This window comes from Leishmania mexicana, chromosome 9, assembly GCF_000234665.1.
Source record: "Leishmania mexicana MHOM/GT/2001/U1103 complete genome, chromosome 9".
Taxonomy (NCBI): Eukaryota; Euglenozoa; class Kinetoplastea; order Trypanosomatida; family Trypanosomatidae; genus Leishmania; species Leishmania mexicana.
In genome coordinates this window covers 39450-63917 of record NC_018313.1, presented here as the reverse complement: position 1 = coordinate 63917, position 24468 = coordinate 39450, and the positions used below count along the sequence as shown (strand labels likewise).

Here is a 24468-nt window from a genome sequence, read left to right as displayed (position 1 = left end):
ACAAATGGCGCTTGGCGAGCGCGCATACACACGATGGGTGCCGTCGATGCGGTGACACAACGGATAGTCAAGGAAAAAACGTATAGCAGAGGCCCGTCCCGCGCAGGTATACATACGGGGAGGCAGCGTGGGCGGATGCATCCGACCGCACACACGCCGTCAGCGAGGGGTGACACACGGCAAGGAGGGGGTTACCCAGAAGGGGCAGCCTGTGCACCACGGAGCGGTGGGGCCAGGCGCACCGCAAGGCTAGGCAGACAATATCACGGGAGCCACAGGACGCGTTGAGCGCTACCACACCACGCTGTCGCGCTCTTCTCGGCCCTAGTTCCAGGCGCACGAGCCGCACGGCGTGCACAACGCGGCGCCCATGGAGCGCTCCGCGGTGTAGGCGACGTACAGCATGCCGTCGTCCGCCTGCTTGCACGCGTCGTGCAGCTCGCCGAGCGTCGCCGACGGCGACACGCTGCAGCCGGCAACCGTCAGTGTCACCGGCTTCTTCGCGTCCACGCCGCGGAAGCCGCGCACGGCGGCCACAAGCTGCGCAACCGTCGTCTCGCGCGCCAGTGCGCTGAAGTGCGCCTTGCCGCCGCGCGCCTGTGCCTCCTCCACGACGACGGGCACAGCGTTCACGGCGCGCAGACTCGCGCACTTCGCAACGCGGGCCTCCGGCGGCGTCGACAACACGTAGGCGGGCATGGCGATGGTGGTGATGGTGGGGGGGGGTCGGCGTGGGGGAGTGGGAGTGCGTGGGTGGGGGTGGGGTGGATGCGGGAGATGCAGGCTGGGCAGGCAGTAAGAACGTGCTGTGCGAGGGTCGGGGCGTCAGAGAGAGATTGTGGAGAGGCTGGCGACAGTGCAGGCGGAGGTGACGGCGCGTGAGGGACGATGGGCGGGTGAGCGGACCGGAGCGAGAGGAGCGGCGGCGGCGCATTTGAGAGATAGCCAGCGCAGATAAGTTTGTTTCGTGGGTAGGTGGGGTCGTGGAGGTGTATCGGGTCGGATGGTCAGTGGATGATGAGGGGGAGAAGAGGGTACGTGGAGGTCGGGGGAAGCAGCGTGTTGTTGAAACGTGGGTGGTTGTCTCGAGGTCACCGGGTGTGGTCGAGTAAGAAGGGGAAGATGGTGTATTCATGGAGCGCTTGTCTTCTGTCCTAGGGGGAGCGGGGGAGAGAGCGTTGGAGAAGTCTGCCGAAGAATGGGTGGATGGGCGGAGTGACGGCGCCGTGTGGTGGGTGGGTGGGGGGGGGGGGTTGTCTTGGTGGGCGGCCTTGCGTTATCGCGGGTTTTCGTTTTCCATTTGCCGCGGCACCGAATTTAAGAAAGCAATGCGGTCGACGGGATTTTGTGGCTCGTCGGCTTTGCGGTTGCTACGTGTGAGGGTGGGGGTGGGGTGCAGCGTGTGCAGAGTACGTCGAGGGAAGAGAAGGGGCGCACAAGGGGGGGGGAGAGGAGCGAAGGGCAGAGACTAAACTCGGCGCCCACGATGTGTTCACGGGCAAGACCACTTCCGACCAAACACAGGCACAAGAATGCACGCTCTCTCGCCACTCACTCTATCAGCCCACTATTCCTTGCGCTTCTCCTGGTAGCAGACATGGCTGTAGTACTGACCGTGCTGCTCGTCGTGAAACTGCGCGCGGCACTCCTTCCCGTACCAGCAGTTGGGCCGCTTAGTCACGGACTCTGGCAGCTCATCGGATGCGAGGTGACGGCGGTACGCGAAGAGCAGCCCTGCAAACACCGTCGCTGCACACCGCCGGCACACCGGTGAGTCTGGCCTTATGGCGCCGTTGATCAGAACCATATCAGGGACCCACTCTCCGCCTTCGAACTTCGCCAGCGCTGCCGACCACACGTCCTTGACAAGAATGCTGTGCGAGGCGAGGTAGTGAGAGAGGATGTCCTGCTCGATCGTGTTGCCGCTAAAGGTCTGCGGTGGCAGCACACTGAAGGGTTCGTGTTCCTTGAAGGGCTGGAGTGACGTCCCGTCGGTGCACGCACAGCCACCCGCTCTGTAGAGGTGGCAGAAGGCTAAGTTGCAGACGTGGCAGCGCTGCGGCCGGCCACACAGCGGGCGCTCGGCGAAGCAGGAGCGACACGCCGAGCAGCGAAGATGTGGACCACCTGCCGGGCACTGAAAGCCGTCGATGGGGCTCGGCGTGTCGCACTCGGCGCACTGTGGGCCGGCGAGGGGCAGTGTGTGACCAAAGATTAGTGCTGCGTGACGCACAGCACGGACGGTGTCGCTACCGCTGTCGCTGTGCGGTCTACATTTGCCATCGTCGTCGCAGTCATCATTATCGCTGCGACTGCGCTTCCCGATGCTCATGCCCACCGGGTGGATCGTGTCGGCGGCGTCCAGTTTGGCGAGGTCCTCCACCGGGCGGCGGCTGGCCGGGTTCCGGAGCAGGTAGTTCGCCGCCGAGCTCTGGAGGCGATGGGTGGGGCGAATGCCGGTGATGCTCACGCGACACTTGGGGCATGTGTGTTGCTCCCCTTGTGCTATCCAGCCGCTGATGCACCCGGCACAGAAGACGTGCATGCACGGCAGCACGGAGCAGGGCCGGTGGAAAATCGAGTTGCAAACGGGGCACGTCAACTCCGCGCTCATGCGGGCTCGCGTGGTCTCCTGCTTAAGGCGCCGAAACATGTAGTCGACGCGGCCGTTGGCGGCAATGTCGTCCACGGCGCTGCTTGGTGCCTGCCCACCACCAGCGCCACTGTCTGCTGGTCGCGTCAGTGCCACACGGTCACCATTCTGCAGTACGACTCGCTCCCCCTTTGTGACGCGGTTGCCATTCAAGAAGGTACCGTTGGTCGACAAGTCGCGCAGCTCCACGCGCAACGTCACCGGATCTACGACCAGCTCGCAGTGCCGCGCGGAGAGCTTGTCGCTGACGTCGATGCGGTAATCCTCGGAAATATCCTTGCCGCGGCCAACGATTACGTTTCCGCTATCTTGATGGAGGTCGAGCGTGGGAAGCCCAGCGTAGAGCGGGACAAGCCGTGCCACCAGGGGTTGCTGCAAGGGTGGGGCGGCGAGGTCGAACAGATCGGCCGCAGCGGTCGCCTCATCCGCGAAGGAGCGCTGCACCGGCGTGCCCTCCCTCGAGTGTCTGGGGGACGCATGGGATGACATGATAAAAGCCCGCGGAGGGGTCTTGAGGCGGACAGGTGGCGCTGTTGATGTCCAGTGTCCGTGTCTGTGTGTGTGTGTGTAGGGGTGAAGCTAGAGAGGCGTGGGAGAGAAGCACTGGCGACAGGCACACGTGCACAGGAAGAGCGAGCGAGCTAAACAAATGGCCAAGCAGCGAAAGACAGACATGAGTGGGGGAAGTGGGGAGGGACGCGGCAGCGACACACACACACACATACACATGAAAGGGAAACGGTGCTACGGAGAACACCGTCAACGTCACGGTGCGGAGCTGTGTGAAAAAGGATGTGAAGGTGGAGGGAGAGAGAGAGACGCGAGCGCGAAACGATGACGGGGAGAATGAGTCCGCGTATAGTGAGGAGGGTGCTCGGTGGGCCGGGCGTGTACATGCGCGGGTGCATACGCGGTGGTGTGCAAAGAGCAAGAGGATCGGGGGAGAGAATGAAGAAGCGTTCCAGTCCTCAGGGAGAGGTGGGGAGGGGGTGAGACTATTACGTCGGTGCGCCAACTCGCGCTCACCGCATCCACCCAAGGCGGATGAAGAGGAGTCAGAGCAGCACGCCTGGAGAGGGCAGTCGACGGCTTTGATGCTCTTGCAGGTGAGCACTGCGGATATTGTCTGTGCCGGGTGCGCCCTCTACTCGTTTGCGCAGCGCCGCTCCCTCACCACGCATAGACTGTCCACATACGTCTCTCGTCTTTTCATTTCTTTGGGCTAGTCGTCGTTTTGGTTCACGACATTGAGCAGCGCCGGCGCCGACCATGAGAGCGGAGAGACAAACATATGCGCATAGCGCGGAGGGCGCAGAGGGGGGGGGAAGGAGAGGGAGGGGGAGAGGATGAATGCAAGGAGGAGGGAGAGGCAGGGGCGAGGGGGGTCAGGTGATAGGAGCAGACCCCCCTCCTCCTCCTCCTTGCCTCCCAACACATGCACACATACACATGCGCGCTTGCCTTGGTGAAGAACGGCGGTGGCAGCATGGGTGATGGATGCCGTGCCTGTGCCTCTCTTTCTTCGTTTTCCTAAGCTTATTGACGCAAACATGCTGCCAGCGAATCAAAGGACGTGAAGAGTAGAAAGAACGTGTGCGTGAGAGCCACCGGCAGCGGTGGCAAACAACCCCCTCTTCCTTCCCGAGCGGACCTGCAGACCACCCAAGCACACGTGGACGCAGGCACACACACACACAGACAGAGAGACAGAGTAAATATATAAATATATATAACGACCTACTCATCGCATAACGGGCTCAAAGCCATGGAGGAACACACAAGCGAACTCAGAGAGGACATGCAGGACGGAGGAGGAGGGGGAGGGGGGGTCAGCAACAGTGTAAACTGTGCGCGTGTGTTGCTCACCGCTTCCCCCCTCTCACTCGCTCACTCACACACACACACACATTTTGTGCGTGTCCACCCTACCATAAGCAAGTCAACAAATAGACGCATAAACACCAGCGGAAACAAGGTAAGTTACCTCCCCCCTCTGTGTCCTCCCCTCTCCTCCCCTCCCCTCAGGACGCGTCATAACACGGGACACGGAGACGTGTGTGTGCGTGTGTGAGGGAGGGAAGGGGAGAGATGGTGGGAGGGACGTCAGTGTGTGTGTGTGGACGGGGAGGGAGCCCCCTCCTCCTCCTCCTCCCCTCTAAACACAACGAAGAAAGGGAAGCGAGCAACCGCGAGCATACCATCAACATCATAACAAGAAACAGAGCGCAGCAGCGATGGCTGAAAGGGCACACAAACGCCCATAGTAGTTAATAATAATACACACGCACAGAAAGTGAGGTCGGTGGGGAGACGCGGATGCATGCACTGCCTGGCGCATGCATGTGCACGCCGGTGTGCCGATTCGTGAGCCCCTACCGCACTCCACCCCTTCCCCAAGCGTCGTTGCGGCTGCCGTGATGAGAGAGCTTGATGTCATGCCTCCACAGCCACAAACGGGAAACACGGCGTTCAGGTCTGGAGATGCATGTTGCACTCTCTACTCCCTCGCCATCCCCCACTCACCGCGCCTCATGGAACATGCGTCCACATGCGCGAACTCTACGCACGTCGCCGTTGTGCACGCGGCGAGCGGGACTCCTCAGCGCGGTGCGTGACCTGCTGCTTCGACTCCGTCACATAGGCCTGCATGCTTCCGTTTGTTCCTCGCGACGATGCCACCGGTGTGTGGAGGGTTGACGTGCTAGCAGCGGAGTACCTTGCAGGCGCCGCGCGCATGTGGCGCATAGATGGCTGATGCTTCTCCCTCGCCGCCACCACCCCACCGTTCCCGCGCGGCTTCGGCACAGCGCGCTGCAGTTGGCTCAAGTGCTGCGTGTGGAGCTTGTGCGCCCTGTTCAGGCCCTCCATACGGCTGTCGAGCTCAGCCAGTTGCTGACCGGGATCGGCGACCATGTGGTAGAACGCTTGCAGCTGCCGAAGCTGCTCCTCCATGTTGCTTTTTTCTTTGAGAAGAGCTCTGTGCTTGCGCCGGCCAGGCTCGGTGGACTTCAGCGCAGCGTGAATCTGTGAGAGTCCCAGCTCAAAGCCCTCCTTAGCGCGGTGCCACCTGGATGCATCAATGGTTTGCGCGGTCAGCAAGGTGCGGCGGTGCATCAGTAGCTCGGCCAACTCCTTCTGTATTCGCTTTAAGTCTTGCAGCTCGCACTTGATGGTCGTTTGCGTCGCGTCACCGTCGCGTGAGCTCTGCAGGGCACCATCAATGCTACTGTGAAGTCCCTGCGCATAAAATTCCGGCCGAGACGGTGACGTGTGGGAGTTCTTGTGAGCCTTGACGATGTGCGGCGAGGTTTTGCTGAGCGCAGGCGATGGGGGACTGACTTTGGGGGAGGAAGACGGCATCTTCTCGTGTGGTAGGTGGCAAAGACGCACGAGCGAGGACACTTCTTTCTGAGACCTCTGCACGTGCGCCTGCTGCTCCGCCAGCTGTCTGCGCTCCCTCACAGCGGCAGGATCTTTGCGTTTCGTGCGTTGACTGAGGGACGTCGTCTGTGTGGTGATCAGCTGCAGCTGCTGCTGAAGCTGCTCAGCCTCCTGCTTATGGGCACCATTGAGCTTCAAAGACGCCTTCCGAGTCGTGCGCGCACACAGCCGCTGCCGGAACACCTCCTCCTGCAGCTCCACCAACTTCTCTTGCAGCTGGCGTGTGCTTTCGAGATCCACCTGGCGCGCCCGCACGTGCTGCGTCGACTCCTTGACGCGGCCGCGGTAGCCCTCAGAGCTCGCCCTAGCGCGGCGGAGGCGATCCCCGGAGATGGCGCTCAGCTTCTCTTTCTCCTGCTTTCTCCGCTTAAGCGCCACCTCGGGCTTCTCCAGCTTGACCTCCGCCTTGCGTAGCTCTCCACGCGGGTGCGCCTGGTTACTGAGGGTGCACTGCAACTTCTTGCGCTGCACAAGTTGGGCAGAGACGTCGCCGTTTTCCATCTGCGGCTGCGCAATTTGACGTTTCTCGGCAATAATGTCCTCTCTGAGCGTCACCACGATGGAGTTGTCGTCCGTGTCAGCGGTCAAGGTGGCAGCAAGGTTGTCAGCACCGCAGTCTCCATTCCCTACAAGGGCTGCTTCGAGCCGAGCCGTGTCCCGCACCTTCTGAGCCCGCATCGCCGCTAGCGCATCCTGTTCTTCCTCCAGCTGCTGGAGACGTGCCACGTTTATCCTGAGGCAACTGCAGGGACTGAGCAAAAAGCTGGTCGATTTCCCTGTGTCACTGTCAGTTCTGGCCTCGGTGCACTCTGCTCCTTCCGCTCTCAGGTCAGCAGCACTCGCTGCCTCGAGCTGCGCGACTCGCGCCTCCAGAGCCTTGCGCTTCGCCACTTCGACCATGACGGTGCGCTCAGCATTGAGCACGTCGTTCTCGAGTCGCTTCGTCAACTGGCGCTCCTGCCGCAGGAGCTCGCGTAAGCGATTCACCTCCTGCATGAGGGATACCGAAGGCAATCTGGTGGGTTTCCGCGTGCTTGAGCCAGCGGCGGCGGCGATAACGAAGCGGCGCTGCGCCTCCTCCAACTGTTCCTGCAGCAGTACAATCGTTTGCCGGGCATCCACCGACGTCGTCACTTCTGCGACGGCCAAGTGCGGGTGGATATGGATGCGCTTCGCGCGGTCAGCGTACTTGAGGGTGTTCAGCGTCTCCTCCATCGACGATGCAAGCTGAGAGATGCAGGCGATAATCGCCGTGCGGGCGTTGCCGCTGAGCATCGGCTGCAGCAGGCGCGTCAGCTTGGAGGAGCGGTACGGCACGTAAGGCTTTTTCTCGCACAGCGCCACAATGACGTTGCCCAGAGCCAGCAGCCCACTATTGATGTTGATGCCTTCTCGCATGCGCTCGGGAAGGGTGTGGCTTGACGACAGACTGGCCCCAAGGAGACTTGCTGGCCTACCAGGTCCGCCGGACGGAGCGGTCACTACGCGAGAATTCAGGCGCTCACTCCCGGCTAAATCAACGAAGCAGCAGCGCGAGCACAAACCGCGTCGCTGCAACGTGAGCGTGATGATGCAGTGCGAGCGCGAGCTTTTTGAGTTATTCAGTGTCGAGGCCGTCTTCCGATGCCCAATGGCGCTGTCGATCAGCGCGAGCATCTCTTCTTCAGTGCGCACCTGTGCCTCTGTGAGACCCGCCACATACACGCCTCCATGGGGATCCTCGCGTACGGCGAGAGAGTTTCTGGGGAACGCGCTGGTCGGCACGTAGGCGCGTCGCCGAAACAGCTCCCCCTTTTGGCATGGGCCGCAGCCCTGCGCAGACGGCGGTCTGGGCGCATCTACGGCTTGCAAGACGGTGCCATTCAACATCATCGCCGTGTGTCGCCTCGGGGGCTGCGACGTCAGTGCGGCAAGCAGGTCGCCGATTGACTCGTTGTACACTTCCAGGACGCTGAGTGACATGGTGAAGGTCGTGTTCGTGCGTAACGTAGCCCTCAAACTGCTGAAGGCGGAGCTGGAGCGCCCGTTGCTCTGCGTCGCCTCCGAATCCTCTGTGAGGCGGCAAAAGACTTCCTGCACGGTGTCGTGTAGCAGCGCGGCCATGGTGAACGTCTTGCCAGAGCCGGTCTGTCCATACGCAATCATGGACGCGTGAAAGCCGTTCAGGAAGGAATCTGCTAGCGGCTGTCCTAGTGCAACGTAGATGTCGTCAGACGAGGTCGTTTCGCCGAAGACACGGTCGAAGACGAAGGGACGTCCGGTGCCAACGACGACTTTGTTCGCCGACACCTCCAGGCAGCTGGCCTCATTCTCGTGCGGCAGAAATGGACGAACTCGCACGGCAACCATAATGCGCTCTGTCATCTTGTGGCGTGTGAGGGGAGGGAGTGAGGGGTGGGGGGGGGGGAGGCGTGTGCTGTGCGTAGCAAGAATTAAGTGTTGGGGCTCCCTCTGTGTTGTCTACGTGTGTTACTTCTTGCCAATGTGTAGGTGAGCGCTTGCTTGTGTGCACGTCTGCTGATCCACGTGCGACAGCGTGCACTCGACATGTGGAGTCCCCTCACCAAATCCTTCACTGTGCATGCATGGGGAAGAGGTGGTGGAGGAGGGAGCAAGTAAATTATAAGGCAAAGGGTACGCAGGAGATGAGAAGTGGCGGACACAAAGGAAGGGCATGCAGGTGTACCGGGGTGTATGTGTGTGTGTGTGTGTGGTGGTGGTGGGGGCTCTGCGCGTCGGCAGGAGGAGGAGAGGGGAGAGAATCGACTCCTTCACTGGATGATATACACGCGTCACTGTTCGTGGCAGCCGGGGCCCATGAACAAGTCCAGTGTTCCCGCACCCTTCACTTCATTGGCGTCGTGTGAGCTGCGTGCTCTCCTCGTTCTTTGTGTGTGTGTGTGTGTGTGGACATGTCTGTCGTTGGGAGTGGTGCGAGGCGAAGAGGACAGCCTCCCAACCACACAGGCGACAGACGCACCCATGCCTCTTCTCCGCACCGCCTTCTTCCCGTCGCCTCCCCCCCCAGCAGACGCAGTCTACACTATCTACGGAAGGTCAATCAACACCATCTAGCAAGAAGACACATACGCACGCACACAAATGGAGGTGGGGAGGGGGGGGAGTAGCTACAAGTTTAGCTTCGAGCGGACTCGATGGCGTAACAATCAGCCAGCGGCGGCAGCGGGGGCCGGGGCAGCAGGGCGATGTGGACTTCCTCTGCTGCCCGTACCCAAGCACTCTTCTCCCGCCTTCACTGCACCGCTTCCAGCAGAAGAAGAGTGCTCGAACACGCCATCCAGTCGACGCTCACAACACAGACGACCGCCCACACGGCGCGGTCGCTGTCTCAGAAATCGAACGGTAGCGGAGCGGCTTACGCCACGAGAGGGACGCGGAGGTGTGATTGCCGCCCTCCTCGGCAGCGGGCTCTGAAGCGCCGGCGGCCGTCGTTGGGCGCCACTGATACGGTCCTCTCCGTGAGATGTCGACCGTGTACGGGAAGAGGGTGCTTGGCTGCTGCTGCGCCGCGTAGGACGGCGACGACTCTGCCGATGGCACTTCCTGCTGCGACACTCGCGAGAATGAAGATGCGGTCAAAGAGGTGGTTGCTGGTGGACGTGCCCAGTGCTGCTCGAATACCCCCTCTTCCTCTCCCTCATCGCCCTCTGCCTCAGACGCAGTGCTGTTGGCGGCGCTCCTGCGCGAAGCACTTGCTGTCCTCTGAGTCGAAGGCTGGCTGGCGCCGCGGCTGGACGGCGAGGACGAGCGAGAGACACGCGAGATTTGGGCCACTGGCGCTCGTGCGTACTTTGGCCGCCACCACTGCTTCGCCTCCTCCCGCCGCCGCCGGGCCTCCGCCTGCCGCTCCAGGAATGCCTCCACACCCCACGCTGGTTTAGCGTCACCACGGGGAAGCGGGAAGACCGGATCAACGTGAGGCCGAAACGTGCACTCCTCGACTATCATCTCGCTGAGTTCGGTGCGCAGATCGGCGAGGTGGCGGTCACGCTGCTGCGCCCACACCGCTGCTCGGGCTTCGACAGGCATCGCCACGTAGCCGGAGCTGCGCTGCGGTGGCCGTCCAGCCTTGGGCCGGAAGGTGCACTCTGCAGCGTCTTTCCGCCGTCGCTGGTCCTGCAACTTCCGCACTTCCTCCTCTTTGCGCTTTTCCGCCTTGCGCCACAGTAGCTGCCGCGCCTCCTCGGTGTTGTGAGCCACACCGCTCGCCTTCAGGGCCGACACCCGCTGACGCCACAGCGCTTCCGATGCGGGGCTCACAGAGGGGGTGAAGGTCAGCGTTTCCTGCGCCTCGGTATCCCGAGCCGACAAAACTTTCTTCTTGAACGTCTTTGCCGCCGGTGCCGCAGCGACACTGGCGGTTCCCGGACATAGGCGGCTACCCGGACTGAGACCCAGTGCCCCCGGCTGCCCATCCAGCGCTAGTTGCCGACGCCGCTCCTCCACTATGCGCCGCGACCCGTCGCTTATCTCCGGTTGTCCGGTGAAGACGCTCAGCTGCACCGGCTTCCGGTACTTGGACGCGTGGTGCGTGTTGCGGAAAAGCCGCTCGTGCGGGTCTGTGTCCGCCTCGCCTTCCTCCTCGTAGTACCGTCGTGACAGCTCCGCTGATTGGGCGGAGAGCTTGGGGTGGAAGGTGCAGTAGAGGGAGACCTCCTCGTCGTACAGGCTGTCGCGCGGCGCCAAGTGGCCACGGCTGCCGTGGCGCTCGTATAGGCGACTTACCACATCCTCTTCGAATTCGATCCGCGAGGCGTAGGCCGAGATGGAAGGGGAGAAGCGTCTCGCTGAGGTGGCACCGCTGTTGGAGGAGGAGGCAGCAGGGTACGTCTTTTCGAACGCAGCGTGACGGCGCTGTCGCCGTGCCTCAGCCTCAGCGGTCAGGGACACCTCCACCGAAACGCCGCGGCGCTCGGCCCTCGCTTTCTCCTCTGCGTACGCCGTGATGCGTGGCGCGGCAGATACCTTGCTGAGCTCGTTGCGTGTTGCCTCCACCTGTGCCCGGGCTTGGCGGGCGCGACGCTGTTCTTCCCATTGCATGAGAGCCGCTGTGACGTCGCCCCCGGTGCGACGAGACCGCGCTGCGCGTGTCGTGACGGCGGGAGAGAAAGGGCAGTCCTTCGCCTCGGCCGCCGCGCGCCGCTTCGCCTCCTCTTGCGCCTCTTCCTCTAAGAGTGCGAGCTTCTTTTGATGAAGCTCGTGCAGGCGCGCGCCGATGGACGACGACTGCCGCGCCAGAGAATTCTTGCCCACCCGCTTGGCATACAAAGATACGCTGGGTTTGAACGGCGCATGCTGGGCATCGCGCACCGCCTGCTCCTGCCGGAGGAGCTCTACGTGCTCGCGGTAGCGCTGCCCTGCCAGCTGAAGGTACTCGACGACCTCGCTGACAACCCCGCTACTCTGCTGTTGCCGCACCTCCGCCATCCGCGTTTCGATCGATGGGGGCTGTTAGATGATCTGCGCCGCAAAACTCGCAACAACGATGAGTATCGGCACCTCGTAGTTGATGTGTGTGTGTGGGGGGGGGGGCAGATATATATGTGTGTGTACATGCGGGATTGCTGCACGTGTGCGTGACAGACACGCAGGCAGGCAGCGAGCGGGACCGCTTCTTCTCACTCAAAGACCCGCGCACGCACAGAGAAAACGAACGATGGACTAGCAGACGTGCTTACTTCATGGGGCCGCTGCGGAGTCTGCAGCCCTTGATCCCAGCACACATGCACATGCGCCTGCGCAGAAGCCAACTAGAAACGGAGAAGCGTCGTGCAGGCGTTCGAATGGAGTCGTATCGACCGCAAACAACCCGTGGTGGGTGGAGATGGAGAGCGAGGGAGGGGGAGGGGGGGGTGAAGGGGGTGAGATAGTGAGGGCAGAGACACAGAATGGAGAGAAGCGGGGCTTGATGTGGGCTGTACATAGCTGCGGCAGAGGGTAGGGTCCAGGGAGGGAGACGGGGTGCGGTGTTTGTGTGTGTGGAGGTGTTGGGAAAAACGCGGCGATGCTTTTGGACACATTGCGCCCTTCTCTTTTCCCTTCCACACACACGCACGCATTGCTCGCCTCGTTTTTCTTCTGTCCTTCCCCCCTGCTCCTCTGTTTCACCGATGCGTCGCGGAGTAACCGTTGCCGCCTGCCGCCGTAGCTGCATCTTCTTCGTTTTAGTCGGCGCTTACGAGAGTACGTTGAGTTGTGAACGGCCTTGTGTTACGAGATCGACACACACACAGTGCACACGTGTGTGTGTGTGTCTGAGGGATGGGAGAAGAGGCGGAAGGGCGAGGGGGAGCGGGCATGATCCTTTTGTGTGCGGGCCGGTGTGCGGATGGGTTTGTGAGCCCGCGCACTGCTGAGGTGTGCACCGGAGGCATCGGAGAAAGGCACGGGAAGAAGAAGCCACACGAAGGGGAGACGGAGAAGGAACACGTCAGCGAGCACGGGTGCGCGTGGGCCTGTCCTGTGACGTGCACCTCACCCACTATGTCCTCAACGCTCTCGCACAATGTCCTTCTCCATCTCCTTGCGCAGCTCGCGCTTCCGCATCTGCGCCGCCTCGAGTGCTTCCAAGGTCTGAATAATGGGGATGGAGAGCGTGCGATAGCGCTCCTCGGCCCGGTTCACCCCAATGCGGCATGCGCGGTAGATTTCGTAGAGAAGGAAGCACATGGTGACAAAGAGCAAGTACACAAGGACGTCAGCGATCGCGTTGCGGCTGCGCAGCTGCAGGCGCAGCGACAGCAGGCTCCACGCATAGTAGCGACGTGCTAATTCCTGGCGCGCCCGCTTCGCCACGCGCCACCGCGGAGTTTGCTGTGCTATCACGTCCACCGTAGTCAGCTCACGATGCAGTCGCAGTAACCGAAGTCCGTATGTTAAGCTGTCGCTCAGAGAGTTCACCGTGAGACAGTGCTGCATCATTCTGCCCTCTTCGCCGGCCTTGAGCAGGCGCCTGTACAGGCTGCGCATCGCTGCTGCCCCAGACTTTTCCACCGCTTCAGCACCGGCGACTAAGAGCCGCCCGTCCGCCGATGTGCTCGAGGATGCGGAAGGCGAGGTAGCAGCAGCTGCAGCTGCGGTGAATGTGCGCCGACAGCCGTACATGGCTAGAGGGGTTGCAGAGGACCGAGATGGGAACGAGAACAAGGTCGGCATACCGCACGGCAGGTCGACACGTGAGCGATATCGCCGTTGCGTATCAAGCCACTGCTGCCGCGTTGCCTCGCTTGCTCGGCCGCGTTGACGACGACGACGGAGTACCGTGGCGAGTCCAACACCACCGCACCGGGCACTGAGAAACGCACGACGACAAAGCAGGAAAGGAAAGATAGAGGGGGCTAGTAGCGTTAGGCGTGCGTGCGTGTGCGTGGGAGGGAAGGGGGGACGAAGGCCGGAGATATGTTGATGCGGTGCAAAGTGTGAGCGATGGGGGGGGGGACAAATCACTCTAGCTGCCGATAGCCAGCCAGTACCCACTCGCACCCTCCGTCTCCTACGTCGCGTGCTGCCACACACAAACACACGTGAGACAGGGAGGGGGATGCGGTGTGAGAGGGAGGGAGAAAAGGTCTGCTGTCAACGGAAGCGCCTTCGCCAGTCCGTTTCTGTGTGTGTGTGCGTTCGAGAGCGCCTGCAGGCAGACATGGGGAGAGGCAATTTTATAAAGATGGGAGAAGACGTAGAGGTAGAGGGCTGTAGGGGCTGCCGGCATCAGTGGCAGCAGCTATGGCGAGGGGGCGATCCTGGGCATTGCTTATGGATGACGACATGGGGAGACATGCTGGGATGTTCGACAGTCACACACGCAACACTCACGTGCTCCGACACGCTACTCCTCGTCCGCCCTACCTCCTCCTCATCCGATGCCCTCAGGAGCCGTGTTTCTCATCGCCATCTCCATAGAACGGAAGGAAAAAACGAGAGCGTCGGCAACGTCGCGAGGGCGAGAGATGCGGGCACCTCTCACAAAAGCAAACCTGTGACGGACGTGTAGACAACGAGAGCAGCAGTAGTACCAGCAGACGAGATAGCTACCGGAGAAGATAGCGGTCGGCATGCTTGACATTGACCCCACCCCCTGGTGTTACAGGGTACCAGTCTGTGTGACTGCCGATGCACCCCTGTGGCCACTCCCTTCACCTCGGCTTCTTTTTCGTTGTTGTTGTGGAGGGCAACACTCTCTGCAGCCTAAGGCCTGTGGGCGTGTGCGTCGTTTTGGCTTTTCAGTTACGCAGCTGTGCTGCACCCTGCTACGGCAGCCGGCCAGCTGCTCCCCCCTCTCTCGTGTACGATGAAGACAACACTACAGACAACCCAACGGCACGCCGTGGCGACAGAAAGGAAACACAGAACTCATCTATGGAAACGCCGAAACACGAACAGGCAGGCGGGAAGCGCCGAGGGTGGAGGAGGTTGATCGTTGAGGAAGGGAAAAGGCCTCAGCACGCGGTGGCAATGCGTGTCGACTCCTCACGACCTCTAAGGCACTGTGCCGGCCGAAGTGGCTGTCGCCTCCACACCTCTCTGTCAGCGCTCTAGAGCACAGCCCCCTCCCCCTCCTCTCCAGTCCCTCCCCCTGCAACCACTATCATCACCACATACCCTCTCTCCATGGCCTTAACCAAGACCACGACACGTACAGTGGTACACAGCGAACCAAGGCTAGCGAATCAAGGCGAGCGAGCACGAAGCGCGTCGACCGTATACTCTAGTGAAAGAAGAGGAGGAGACAACGAAGACACGAAGAAACACGCACGCTTAACGATGATGGCGGCGCAGGATGACAAGTCTCGATCGCGTCGCCATCATCAACACGCGAGAGACACACACACGCACAACGCGCGGGGCCGATGCACTTTCCCGTTTTCACCCGCCAAACGAGGTCAAGTTCGTCACCATCGTGTGCGTGCTCCAGTGATGTAGCCTGCAAGCGGGCGCGCGCCACTGCCACCAGCCTGGTCGAACCCCCCAGGGGAACATGCGTTCAGGAGTGCGTACGGAGGGGGCACCTACAGGGCGGCATGGCTCTCTTTCCGGGAGGCACTGACTACAAGTTCCCGCACGCACACATCCAACGATAGAGAAGAGAAGGTGCAGGAGAAATGAGTGTGGATGCGAAGTGAGTGTGACGGGTGAAGGATGCGCCGCCCAAAAAATTCACACGTCGATGGACCGACTCGCGTATATATACAGCAGACATCGTCGCAACACGCATGGCGTGCTCGGCTGCCTATCTAAGAAACAATGAAAGAAATGCCCCCCCAGCAGGCACGCAGAGGTGCGCACAGGGTGGGGAGGGAAGCGCCCCTCCCTCTGGGCACCTCCGAGTAAAGTGCCAAAAGAGATGAGCAGCAGTCGCGTCCAATGAAAACTGGCAACAACACACGCGCGGAAAAGAGGAGGGAGCGGAGGAGACAGCGGAGGAGGCGGTTCTAGCGGCACGCACATGCACGCGTGGTTGTCGTTCGCTGACCCTCTTGCACCGACTCAGTAGCCGCCAGGGTCGCGCGAGTAGGAGCGCGTCGCGAGGTTGATGCGCATGTTCCCAAGGTAGCTGCTGGCTTCCGACATCAGTTTCGTCTCCCGTTGCTCCAGACTGTCGCGCTGTTCACGGAGGCGCAACTCTTGTTCGATCAGGGTCCGCTCGTGCTGTGTGATAAGCTCTCGTTGTCGTCTGTGCTCGTCGAGCTCTGCCTCCTTTTGTTTGATGGCTCTGTCTTTTTCGGCAACGGCGCTGCGCGCTGCATCCAACTCGCGCACCTTCTGCAGCACCTTGTCCCGTGCCTCGGCCACAGCCTTCTCACCAGCGTCGCGCCTGCTGGCCGCCTCGTCTGCCTGACGCCCAATGTCCTTGCCGGCACTGTCCAGTTCGCGCAGCACCTGGTCCGCCGATGCCACGTTGCGGTCCGCCAGACGCACAGCGTCCTCGGCCTTCGGGATTTCGCGTGCAATCGCATCCGCCTCCATGGCGGCGTCCCTTTCGCGCTCCTTCGCCTGGTCAGCCTCCAACGCCGCCTGCTCGGCCGCCTGGTGTGCACGGTCAGCGGTGCGCTTCGCTTCCTCGAGCGCCTTCTGAAGCTGGCGAACCTTGTCATCCGCCGCGTCGGCGTCACTCACGAGCGCGGCAGCGCGCCGGTCCAGCTTGTCGGAGTCGCGAGCTAGGTCCTGCAAATCTTTGCGCGCTTCCTTCTCCCGCTCCCTGATGGCGCCGAGATCCTGCTCCCGCTCCTTCTTCTCGCGCATCATCCGCTCCTTGCCCTTGCGCGCCTCCTCCATGTCTTTAGCAAGGTCGCGCATGCGATCTGTGCGGTCCCGCAAGTCGTCGTCGGCGACTTTCACGGCGCTCTGCGCGTCCGCAACGTCTGTCTCAGCGTTCTCCAGGCTGCGCTGCGCCTGGTCCAGCGTGGCCTCCGACTTGTGCGCCGCCTCCACCTCCGACTGGATCTCTTTGCGCATCTGGTCCTCCTCCCAGAAGGCCTTGGAGCGGAAGTACAGGCAATCTGTCATGATCGGGTACAGCCGCGCAAAACGCTCGAACTCCGTGTAGGAGATGCGGTGATCGTGGTTGAGATCGGCGCGCTCGAAGAGGTCCTCCACGGTTGCGCTGGAGAAGTCCAGCCCCATGTTGTGGAAACCCTGCTTGAAGTCTTCCACGTCAAACATTCGAGTGCCCTTGTTGTCGAATTCGGAGAAGACGACGCGCAGCTTTTCTTCCGGAGATGCTTCCGCATTGCCGCGAGGGACAAGGGCAGTGCTGCTGGCCCCGGCTGCATAAGACCTCCGCAACGTCGTCGGCTCGCTGCGGCCGCCGGTGTAGGGCGCCAAGGCGTTGGAGGTGGACGCGACGGCGCGGCTGCCGGACGGCGTGTTGCTGACGGCGGCACTGCGACTCAGTGCGGTCGTAGCCGTTGGCGGCTTTGTCGCCGGAGGAATCGGCTTCTGCGTTTCCTTGTGCCATGGATTCTCTGGCTGGAAGGCGTAGAGCTGGCAGTAGTCCGTCAGCTGACCCTCGCCCAGAAGGTCCACCCACTTGCTCTTGTCCTCGTCGTAAACTTTGATCTTCGAGATGTGGAACGTGTGCTGGGGCACGCTGTCTGGCCGTGTGTTGGCTATCTCCGTCGAGAAGGCGTTCTCAGAGACGCGAGTGATCTCCTGCAGACTGGGACGACTGGGGAAGCCGAGCTCGAAGTTGAGTTTATTGCCGAAGATGTCGGCCGCGACCTGGACAATGAACATGGCGGCAGTGAGAGGGAATGTGGCCCACGGGAGTGAAATGAGGAGCGCTCCACTAAGAAGGGTTGCCCGCCGCTGGGGGCGGACTTCTTGACGTAGGGGGAGAGGAGGGTAGGGGTGGGGTGGGGGTGGACGCCGCGTGTCACGAAGTTCCCCTGCTGTGGATAATACTCTTTCGGTAAGTCACTGTTTTCTTCTCTTGTGCTCTGATGGTGCTGACGTGTGAGTGGCGCGGTGGGAGTGCCGAGGACGTGTGCGTGCTCGCCAGCCACTCGGGGCGACGGTGCATGAGCGGGGCACAAACACAAGCGCGATGAGGTTGTAAAGAGGGAGGGAAAATGACGGCAAGAGAAGCGGGGCGATGAAACACGACAGCGTGCGGGGCGGGGGCGTGAGGGGGTGGGGACAACATCATCCGCGCAGATGTGGTCAGGAGTTGGAAGAACGTCCACGGCGCACGCCAAAGAGGCAGCTGCCAGTGACTGAGGTACTCGTGAGCGCGGCGGCGTGAAGCGGAGATGGAGGCTGCCCCAGATGCAGGAGGAATAGGCGAGGTATGCCACGGCTGCTGTGCGCGTAGAGGTGCAGACGGTGAGACGGCCATGCATACACACACACACACATACACGAGGCCCCTGTTCAAGGTGTCCTTGCTCGACTTTTCGTTTTCGCACATTCGTTCTGTCCAGGACGACAACACGTTCAGTGGCAGGTGTGCACGCACGCGCCCTCTCCGACGCGAGGAAGGACAGCGGGTGCGTGTGTGGACGAGTGTAGAGGAAAGAGAGGCAAACTAAGATAGCGACATGAAACGCACCACGTGTAAAGCGACGGTGCACACAGAATAACACGCACGCGCACGCCAATGCATAAGCACGTGTGTATGTGTGGAGGAGGGGAGGGGAGGGGGCAAACGCAAAGGAACAGAAAAACAGAATTGATAGCGAACACATGAAAGGAAAGCACAGGGCTCCGGAATACTCTGGCGACAGTATGAGCGGTTGAAGGGCCAGCACGAGAGCGCGTGAATGGGGGGGAGGAGAAGAGCACGACCAGGCTTCGGGATGCCGTGGAAACACGTCGCAGGGGACAACCACAAGCAACCGACACACACACACACAGAGAGAGGGAGAGAGGGAGAGAGCCAAGACACAAAAGATGGAGAGAAGAGCGAAAGGAAAAACAGGAGGAGGAGGCAGAAAACATAACGCAGATGTTAGGAGGACAGGGATAGCAAGCGCCAGCGAAAGTGGGAGGGGGAGGGGAGGAGAGGGGGCGCGCCAGCAACAAGACATAGAGGAAGCTGAAGCAGGGGCTTAAGCGACTGTGTGTTGCTTGAGAAATGTGTCCCCGTGACCCTCAACATCATGCAGGAAGCGGAGAAAAAAGTGAGACAAGCAAGGAACGCCATCGCGTGGCTCCTCACTCCTGAACACGAGCTGGCAAAAGGGTGCTGCAACTAATAACGGCCCCCCGGCCACGAGGTGCACGCACACCAGACCCGTTGGAGCGGGCCTTGCGTCTTTCTCTGGCTTGCCGTTCAAGTGTTCGGGCATGTTTGGTGTGGTTCGCTACACGTAATCATTGACTTGGATGCTGTGCGGTCATCGCGTACAGCATCAACTTCAGCAGACATGGCATGCACGCTGTGCGTCGCTCGTCTAGCACCTCCACATTGCAAACTGCCGCTGTGTGAAAAATGGGTCCTGGTGCATGTGTGAGGGGAGGGAAAGGGGGCTCGCCAGCGTGTGTGTGTGTGTCCTTGCACATACGAGACTGTACCACAGAAAGCAAAATAAACGGTGCACACACACACACAAGCGAAGAGACGAGGAAAAGGGAAAATCAAGAAGAGGTGGAAAGCGCGAGAACGGCGGAACACACGCACACGCACGCAGGTGCGCGGCGCATCAGGGAGAGGAAAACTTCTGTGGATGAGCACAGAGCACGATAAAGATAAAGAGGGAGAACAGGCCAGTTGAAGGAGAAGGCGCCAGCAGCACAGCCATACTCACTAACGCCCCGCTATAAATAAAGCATACACGCGTGTGTGTGCACAACCCTCCACGAGGCGAAGTGCGTCTATACGCATAGCAGCGCAGCGACCCGCCTCACAACACCCACACACGCATGCACAACAGCAAGTGAGGCGAACGCGTTCCATGGCCGCCATCACCAAAGCGAGAACAACAAAGGGCATACAGCTACCCCAGAGGGAGGCCGAAACGGAAAACATTCAAAAAGCGCCGTCGCCCTCCCTCCCACTTCCCACCGCCATCAACAACGCAGAGGTGTTCTGTCTGTTCTGGGTGTGGTTGTATGTGTATGTGGGGGGAGAGAGGGTGAAGGCTTGTGCTTGAGAAAATGCCGTAATTAAGACCTAAAGCACTGAGGGCGACACGGGAGGGGAAGGGGGGGGGCGGATAAGGGAGTGACGGGCAAGTTATGGAGCCCAACCACATTCGCTTCGCTCACTCCTCGCACGCCCGTGCAGGCGAATAGCAGCACAAAGGAGGGACACGACAACTCCACACACCCACACCGAGAGGGGTGCGAAGTGTCGCCTCGATTGTATAGAGCGAGGCACAGACGCGTGGTCAATGCCGAGGGCAGTGACGACTGGAGTGTGGAGAGCGGAAAGGAGAAGAGTGCAGGCTACATCGGTGCGGTATCTGGATCGCTTTACGAAAAAGCACTACGTTTGCGTGGGTGAGTCGGTCGCTGTGCGTCTGTGCTCCGATCCGCCTGTCGCACGCACATCCCGACGCTCAGTGTGTTCAGCGTGTTGGCTCACAAGATGCGGTACCTCCTGTTGGAAGCTCTCTAGATGCGTATGCGGGAGCCCAACGCGTGCGGCTCGCGGTACCGTGCCACGCTCTTCCCATTCCACTCCCCACTTCCGTCAAAGTCGGGGGTGGGGGTGGGGGGGGAGGGGCATCCGTGAGGGGTGGAGGTGAGCGCTGCGGCAAAAGGCCAGAGGAAAATGAGTCAGCGAAACGCAAAACGAGCGAGAGAGTCAGCGGGCAGCACGCAGACAGCAAGGGGGAGGGGGAGGGGGAGAAGAATAAAGAAATTAACAAGGAAAAGATGGGGAAGGTGGGGATGGACGACGGTGAAAGCCGAGGACCGAAGCAACCAACCACGTGAGGCCAAAATAGTGATGGACAGCTACAGGTAGGGGGAGAGAGAGGAACAAGAAATAGTCTTTCGGAGACGAAGAGGAAAGTAGCAGGAGAACTGGGGGTGGGGGTGGGGAGACCACCAGCTGCAGCAACGGTGATGATGTTATACTAAGGGCAAGCGCAGAAGAGCGGGAGCAACGAACAGACGAAAACGGCGGACAGCTCAGAAACAGAAGACCATGCGAAGGAGAGCGGACCACATCTTCAAGGTGCGCACGAAGAACGACAATGTCCCAGACCCATACTCGCTGAGGGAGCAGAGAGGATACGCAGACGCCAGAACCCATACACGCATGCATACATCTACATATATATATGGTTAGTTCCAGGCGATTAAAAGCGCTCAGCCGCACGTGTCCTGAAAAAAAAGCCTAAACGACACGAATTGGCAAGCCTCTCACAACCTCTAACGCATGGCGCAAGAGCAGGTTCCACGGCTCACTTCGTCGCACTGGGATTTCAGAAGGCTGTGGCAAGGAGAAGGCTATCCACCCGCTTTTTGTTTAGGGAGGGGAGGAGGGGGGAGAAGCAAGAGCGAGTAAAGAGGGAATGGCGGTGCTAGCGCCTTCTTTGCTGCCCACATATCTCATTCTTTGAGCTTGTAACAGGTCAAGCAGGAGGGGAGGGGGCGATAGCAGCAGTGAGCGAGGCAATACATCAAGAGAAAAAAAGCTACTTTGACGCGAGACGCAGATGCGTGAACCAAAATACCAACCCCCTCCCCCGCCAGTCACTCCAACGCTTCGACCGGTGCCACCCCTCAACGTGTCAGCGTACCATGTGTGAAGGGGTGGGGTGGGGGGCGGGGGTTGCAGTACAAAGTGAAGAGTGGGAGGACGGGAGGGCGTCCCGACAGCCCCCTCCCCCCGAAGGAGAAGAGGGCCAATCTACAGACACGCGCCAGCAAAACGTAGAGAAAGTGAGTGGCGGTGAGTCGAAGGCAACGATACAAAGTGTCAGAGAAGAGTCAACAACAAGAGAAGGGGTTGAGAAACGACAGCGATACAGGTGCGTCGTGCGCAATTTGGGTTCGCCCGTCACTACCCTCATCAGCGGCACCCAGAGCCATGACAGCTGCTAGAGAGAGAAGAGGGGTGGTGGGGCGAGCAATAGGAGCAAAAGCAAGACATGAACGACCTCACGCATGTGCACACGCTGGCACTCAGCAAGGGCGGGTTGTGTGCTTGTGTATGTGTGTGTGCGTGTGCATGCGTGAAGTGTGCGTGGAAGCCCGGGCACATCGCCATTACTGTATACAATGGAATATCCCCCCCACACGCGAACACAAAACACCCCAGCAAGGCCGCAGCGACGGCAGTGATGAAGGCGCGCGGCAGCAGTGAAACAAAGCGAAGCACGCAGGCACAGCACATCAACAGAAGAGGGGGTGGGGGGAAGGAGCAACGTTACATAGCAGCACAGCAGACACCCCACCCAAGTAAGGGAGGAGCAACGGTGGAAAAAGGAAGAAGAGGAAGGGAGGAATAAACGAGAAAGACGCTCACGGGTGGGGGAGGGGGTGGATAACGACGCGTACCAAATAGGCCTAAAGCACACACACGGTAAGGGAAGGGGAAGAGGGTGCGGCTCACGTCAACGCCAAGTAAACATCCTGAAACGACAGACGAGCTGGTGATGGCACGAGACCCACAGGGGCTTTTTGCTTGCAGAGATCGACAGACATGGACACAGGAGAGAAGGACTTCTTTCTTCAGAGTGTCCATTCTACGACGAACAGGCCAACAGCTATACGCCTGCACAGCCACAGCTCACCCGTCTCTGTCGCATCACGGCTACATCGTGGCCGTCCAGGTGAAACCCTCCTGCCGCCGAAGCGGGTCACGCGTTGTACGGGCTCTGTTTGCACACCCTCGTTCGTTCTTCGAATGCGTGCTGCGCGATCGGCGCCAGACGGAGACTCGCGTGGGCTGCATGCCTGGATCCCGGCGGGCCGTGTTCATGGTCATGCGCTCAAGGGCGGAGGCAGTGGATGTCAGCCGTGTGGGATAACAGGGGTGTGTGTGTGGTCTAGGTGCATGCCGCATGAGCTCAAGGGGGAAATTGGCCAGTCGCAGGTTAGGGCCCTCTGAGACTGTACACTCCCTGCCTGCGTATGCCATGCTTCACCCTCAGTCGCGTCAAGCCGCGGCCTTCAACAGTATGGTGCGGTGACTCTCCACACTGGAGAGTCTGGAGGACGCGATGGCGCGACTCGGGATGTTCTCGTCATGCTTCCGGCACCTGTGCCTCATCAGCCCACCCGGTCAGATGCAGGAGATGCCTCATGCCTTCACACGCATCCACTGTGGCGTTCATCGGCATGGGTCTCTTCTCGCCTCGCTCGTCCATCATTCGCGGTCTGCTAACCTCTGCATGCCTTCTTTGGATTGCATACACCATGACAGATGTGCTCCGCAGCGCTCGCATTTTCGGGCCCTGGGGCCTATTTCAGGACGGCATTGTTGTCTGGTAGGGGACTCGCTGCCTTCATCGCCCATGCTCGTCGAGGCCACGAAGGCGTGCCTGGATGACTTGTCCGCATGTGCCGCGACAGGGGGGACACGGCCATGAGCCTGTGACAGCAGTGCCACTCCGCCTCTTTCTGAATCCGCACGCCTTTGACGGGAATGGCTGTGTGGCAAGAGGAGGAGGCCCGTGGATATACATGCGCCTGCTCGCAAAGCACCCATAGCGTGTGCTCCTGAAGGGGCACAGATGGGCAGCCATAAACACGCGACAGGGAAGTCCGTGCAGCGCGAGGGATATGTGCGTAATCACTTCACTGCGTGCAGGACTGTAGCCTGAAGCGAGACTTGCTTCGAGCGTCGAGCGATCCGCGCATCACGCGTAGCATACCAGGTACAACGCTGGGTCAGCCGCCCTCATAATAAACACAGAGGGAGAGGGGACACCATAGTGCTAGCGGAGCAGCAGGCAACACACCATCTGCACTCCTTGCAGTCACTGCCGGTCACTCGGCGTCACAGGAGTCCAAGACGCAGACAGGTGCCCGCGCAGAGCTGGGGCGAGAGCGGCCTCCTGCTGTCCCGCAGGCTCAGCAGCCTTGCACTTCTGGGGTAGAAAGACGGAAAAAAAATGGAAGAAGCACATCACAGGAAAAACAAAATGGAAAGGAATAGCGCGTGCGTCGATGGAAGAAAGAGCAAAGAAAAGTAGAAGAACGACAACGCTGCGCAGGCCAGGGCGCACTCTTCACTTGTGGCTGTGTCTGCTGCGGTGTTGAATGCGCTCCCTTTTCTCTCCTCTTTGCAGCCATCCTCTTGTTGCTCTTCTTTGTTCGTTTTTTTTTTCGTTGATGTATTCGTGTTGCGCACAAAAGGGTGCACACGTGCGGGTGCGGGCGCGGGTGTGGGTGTGGGTGCTCGTGTCCGAAACAAGGATAGTTTTGAGTAAGCATGACTTCCGTTTCGTCTACTGCCGCTGCAACCGTCTGCGAAAATAATAACCCGATTTGAGGTCTATGTTGTCGGTATGTGTGTGTGTGTCTTCTTTTTTTTTCGGTAAAGTGCGTGTCTCTGTGCGGGCGGAACTTCCAAGAACCAGTGCCGGCGGAGGGAGGAAAAGCGCTGCTGCGGCGAGACGCTCCTACGCGGACGATGGCATCCGAGGAACATAGGAAAAGAAAACGAGAGACCAAAAAGATGGAATACCCGAAAAGAGGTAAAGGATGTAACCACACACACGCGCACACGCACACGCACACGCATCCACACACGCACTTGCCAACGCACAAAACAGACAGAGGCGCGTGCGATGAGGGGGGGGGAAGAGAGACAAGAGGGAGTGAGGAGAGGGAGGGGTAGGTGAAGGAGAGTGGTTGCTGCCATCCCCCAACCCTCCTCCACTGCGCCCCCGCGGCTGGCACGCGTAAGAAACATTCACCGAGCAAACTATAAAAAGGAAGAGGGGGCTGTGCGT

The 24468-nt window shown here is 60.4% G+C and overlaps 6 protein-coding genes across 6 annotated transcripts; all 6 read right to left on the bottom strand.

Moving 5' to 3' along the window:
- Window positions 1-324: 324 nt before the first annotated feature.
- On the bottom strand, window positions 325-699 carry ATG8C.1 (putative ATG8/AUT7/APG8/PAZ2; the record flags this gene model as incomplete). Its single annotated transcript, XM_003872648.1, has 1 exon — window positions 325-699. One exon carries the CDS (start codon window positions 697-699, stop codon window positions 325-327), a length of 375 nt encoding a protein of 124 aa, XP_003872697.1.
- Window positions 700-1567: 868 nt separating this feature from the next.
- LMXM_09_0140 (conserved hypothetical protein) lies at window positions 1568-3142 on the bottom strand (the record flags this gene model as incomplete). The annotated part of the gene is made up of 1 exon (XM_003872647.1): window positions 1568-3142. One exon carries the CDS (start codon window positions 3140-3142, stop codon window positions 1568-1570), a length of 1575 nt encoding a protein of 524 aa, XP_003872696.1.
- Window positions 3143-5212: 2070 nt separating this feature from the next.
- On the bottom strand, window positions 5213-8458 carry LMXM_09_0120 (putative kinesin; the record flags this gene model as incomplete). Its single annotated transcript, XM_003872646.1, has 1 exon — window positions 5213-8458. One exon carries the CDS (start codon window positions 8456-8458, stop codon window positions 5213-5215), a length of 3246 nt encoding a protein of 1081 aa, XP_003872695.1.
- A 945-nt stretch (window positions 8459-9403) lies between these two features.
- LMXM_09_0110 (conserved hypothetical protein) lies at window positions 9404-11542 on the bottom strand (the record flags this gene model as incomplete). Its single annotated transcript, XM_003872645.1, has 1 exon — window positions 9404-11542. The coding sequence occupies one exon, from the start codon at window positions 11540-11542 to the stop codon at window positions 9404-9406; it is 2139 nt and encodes a 712-aa protein (XP_003872694.1).
- Window positions 11543-12604: 1062 nt separating this feature from the next.
- On the bottom strand, window positions 12605-13270 carry LMXM_09_0105 (conserved hypothetical protein; the record flags this gene model as incomplete). The annotated part of the gene is made up of 1 exon (XM_003872644.1): window positions 12605-13270. The coding sequence occupies one exon, from the start codon at window positions 13268-13270 to the stop codon at window positions 12605-12607; it is 666 nt and encodes a 221-aa protein (XP_003872693.1).
- Window positions 13271-15601: 2331 nt separating this feature from the next.
- Window positions 15602-17350, bottom strand: LMXM_09_0100 (calmodulin-like protein containing EF hand domain; the record flags this gene model as incomplete). The annotated part of the gene is made up of 1 exon (XM_003872643.1): window positions 15602-17350. The coding sequence occupies one exon, from the start codon at window positions 17348-17350 to the stop codon at window positions 15602-15604; it is 1749 nt and encodes a 582-aa protein (XP_003872692.1).
- Window positions 17351-24468: the final 7118 nt, after the last annotated feature.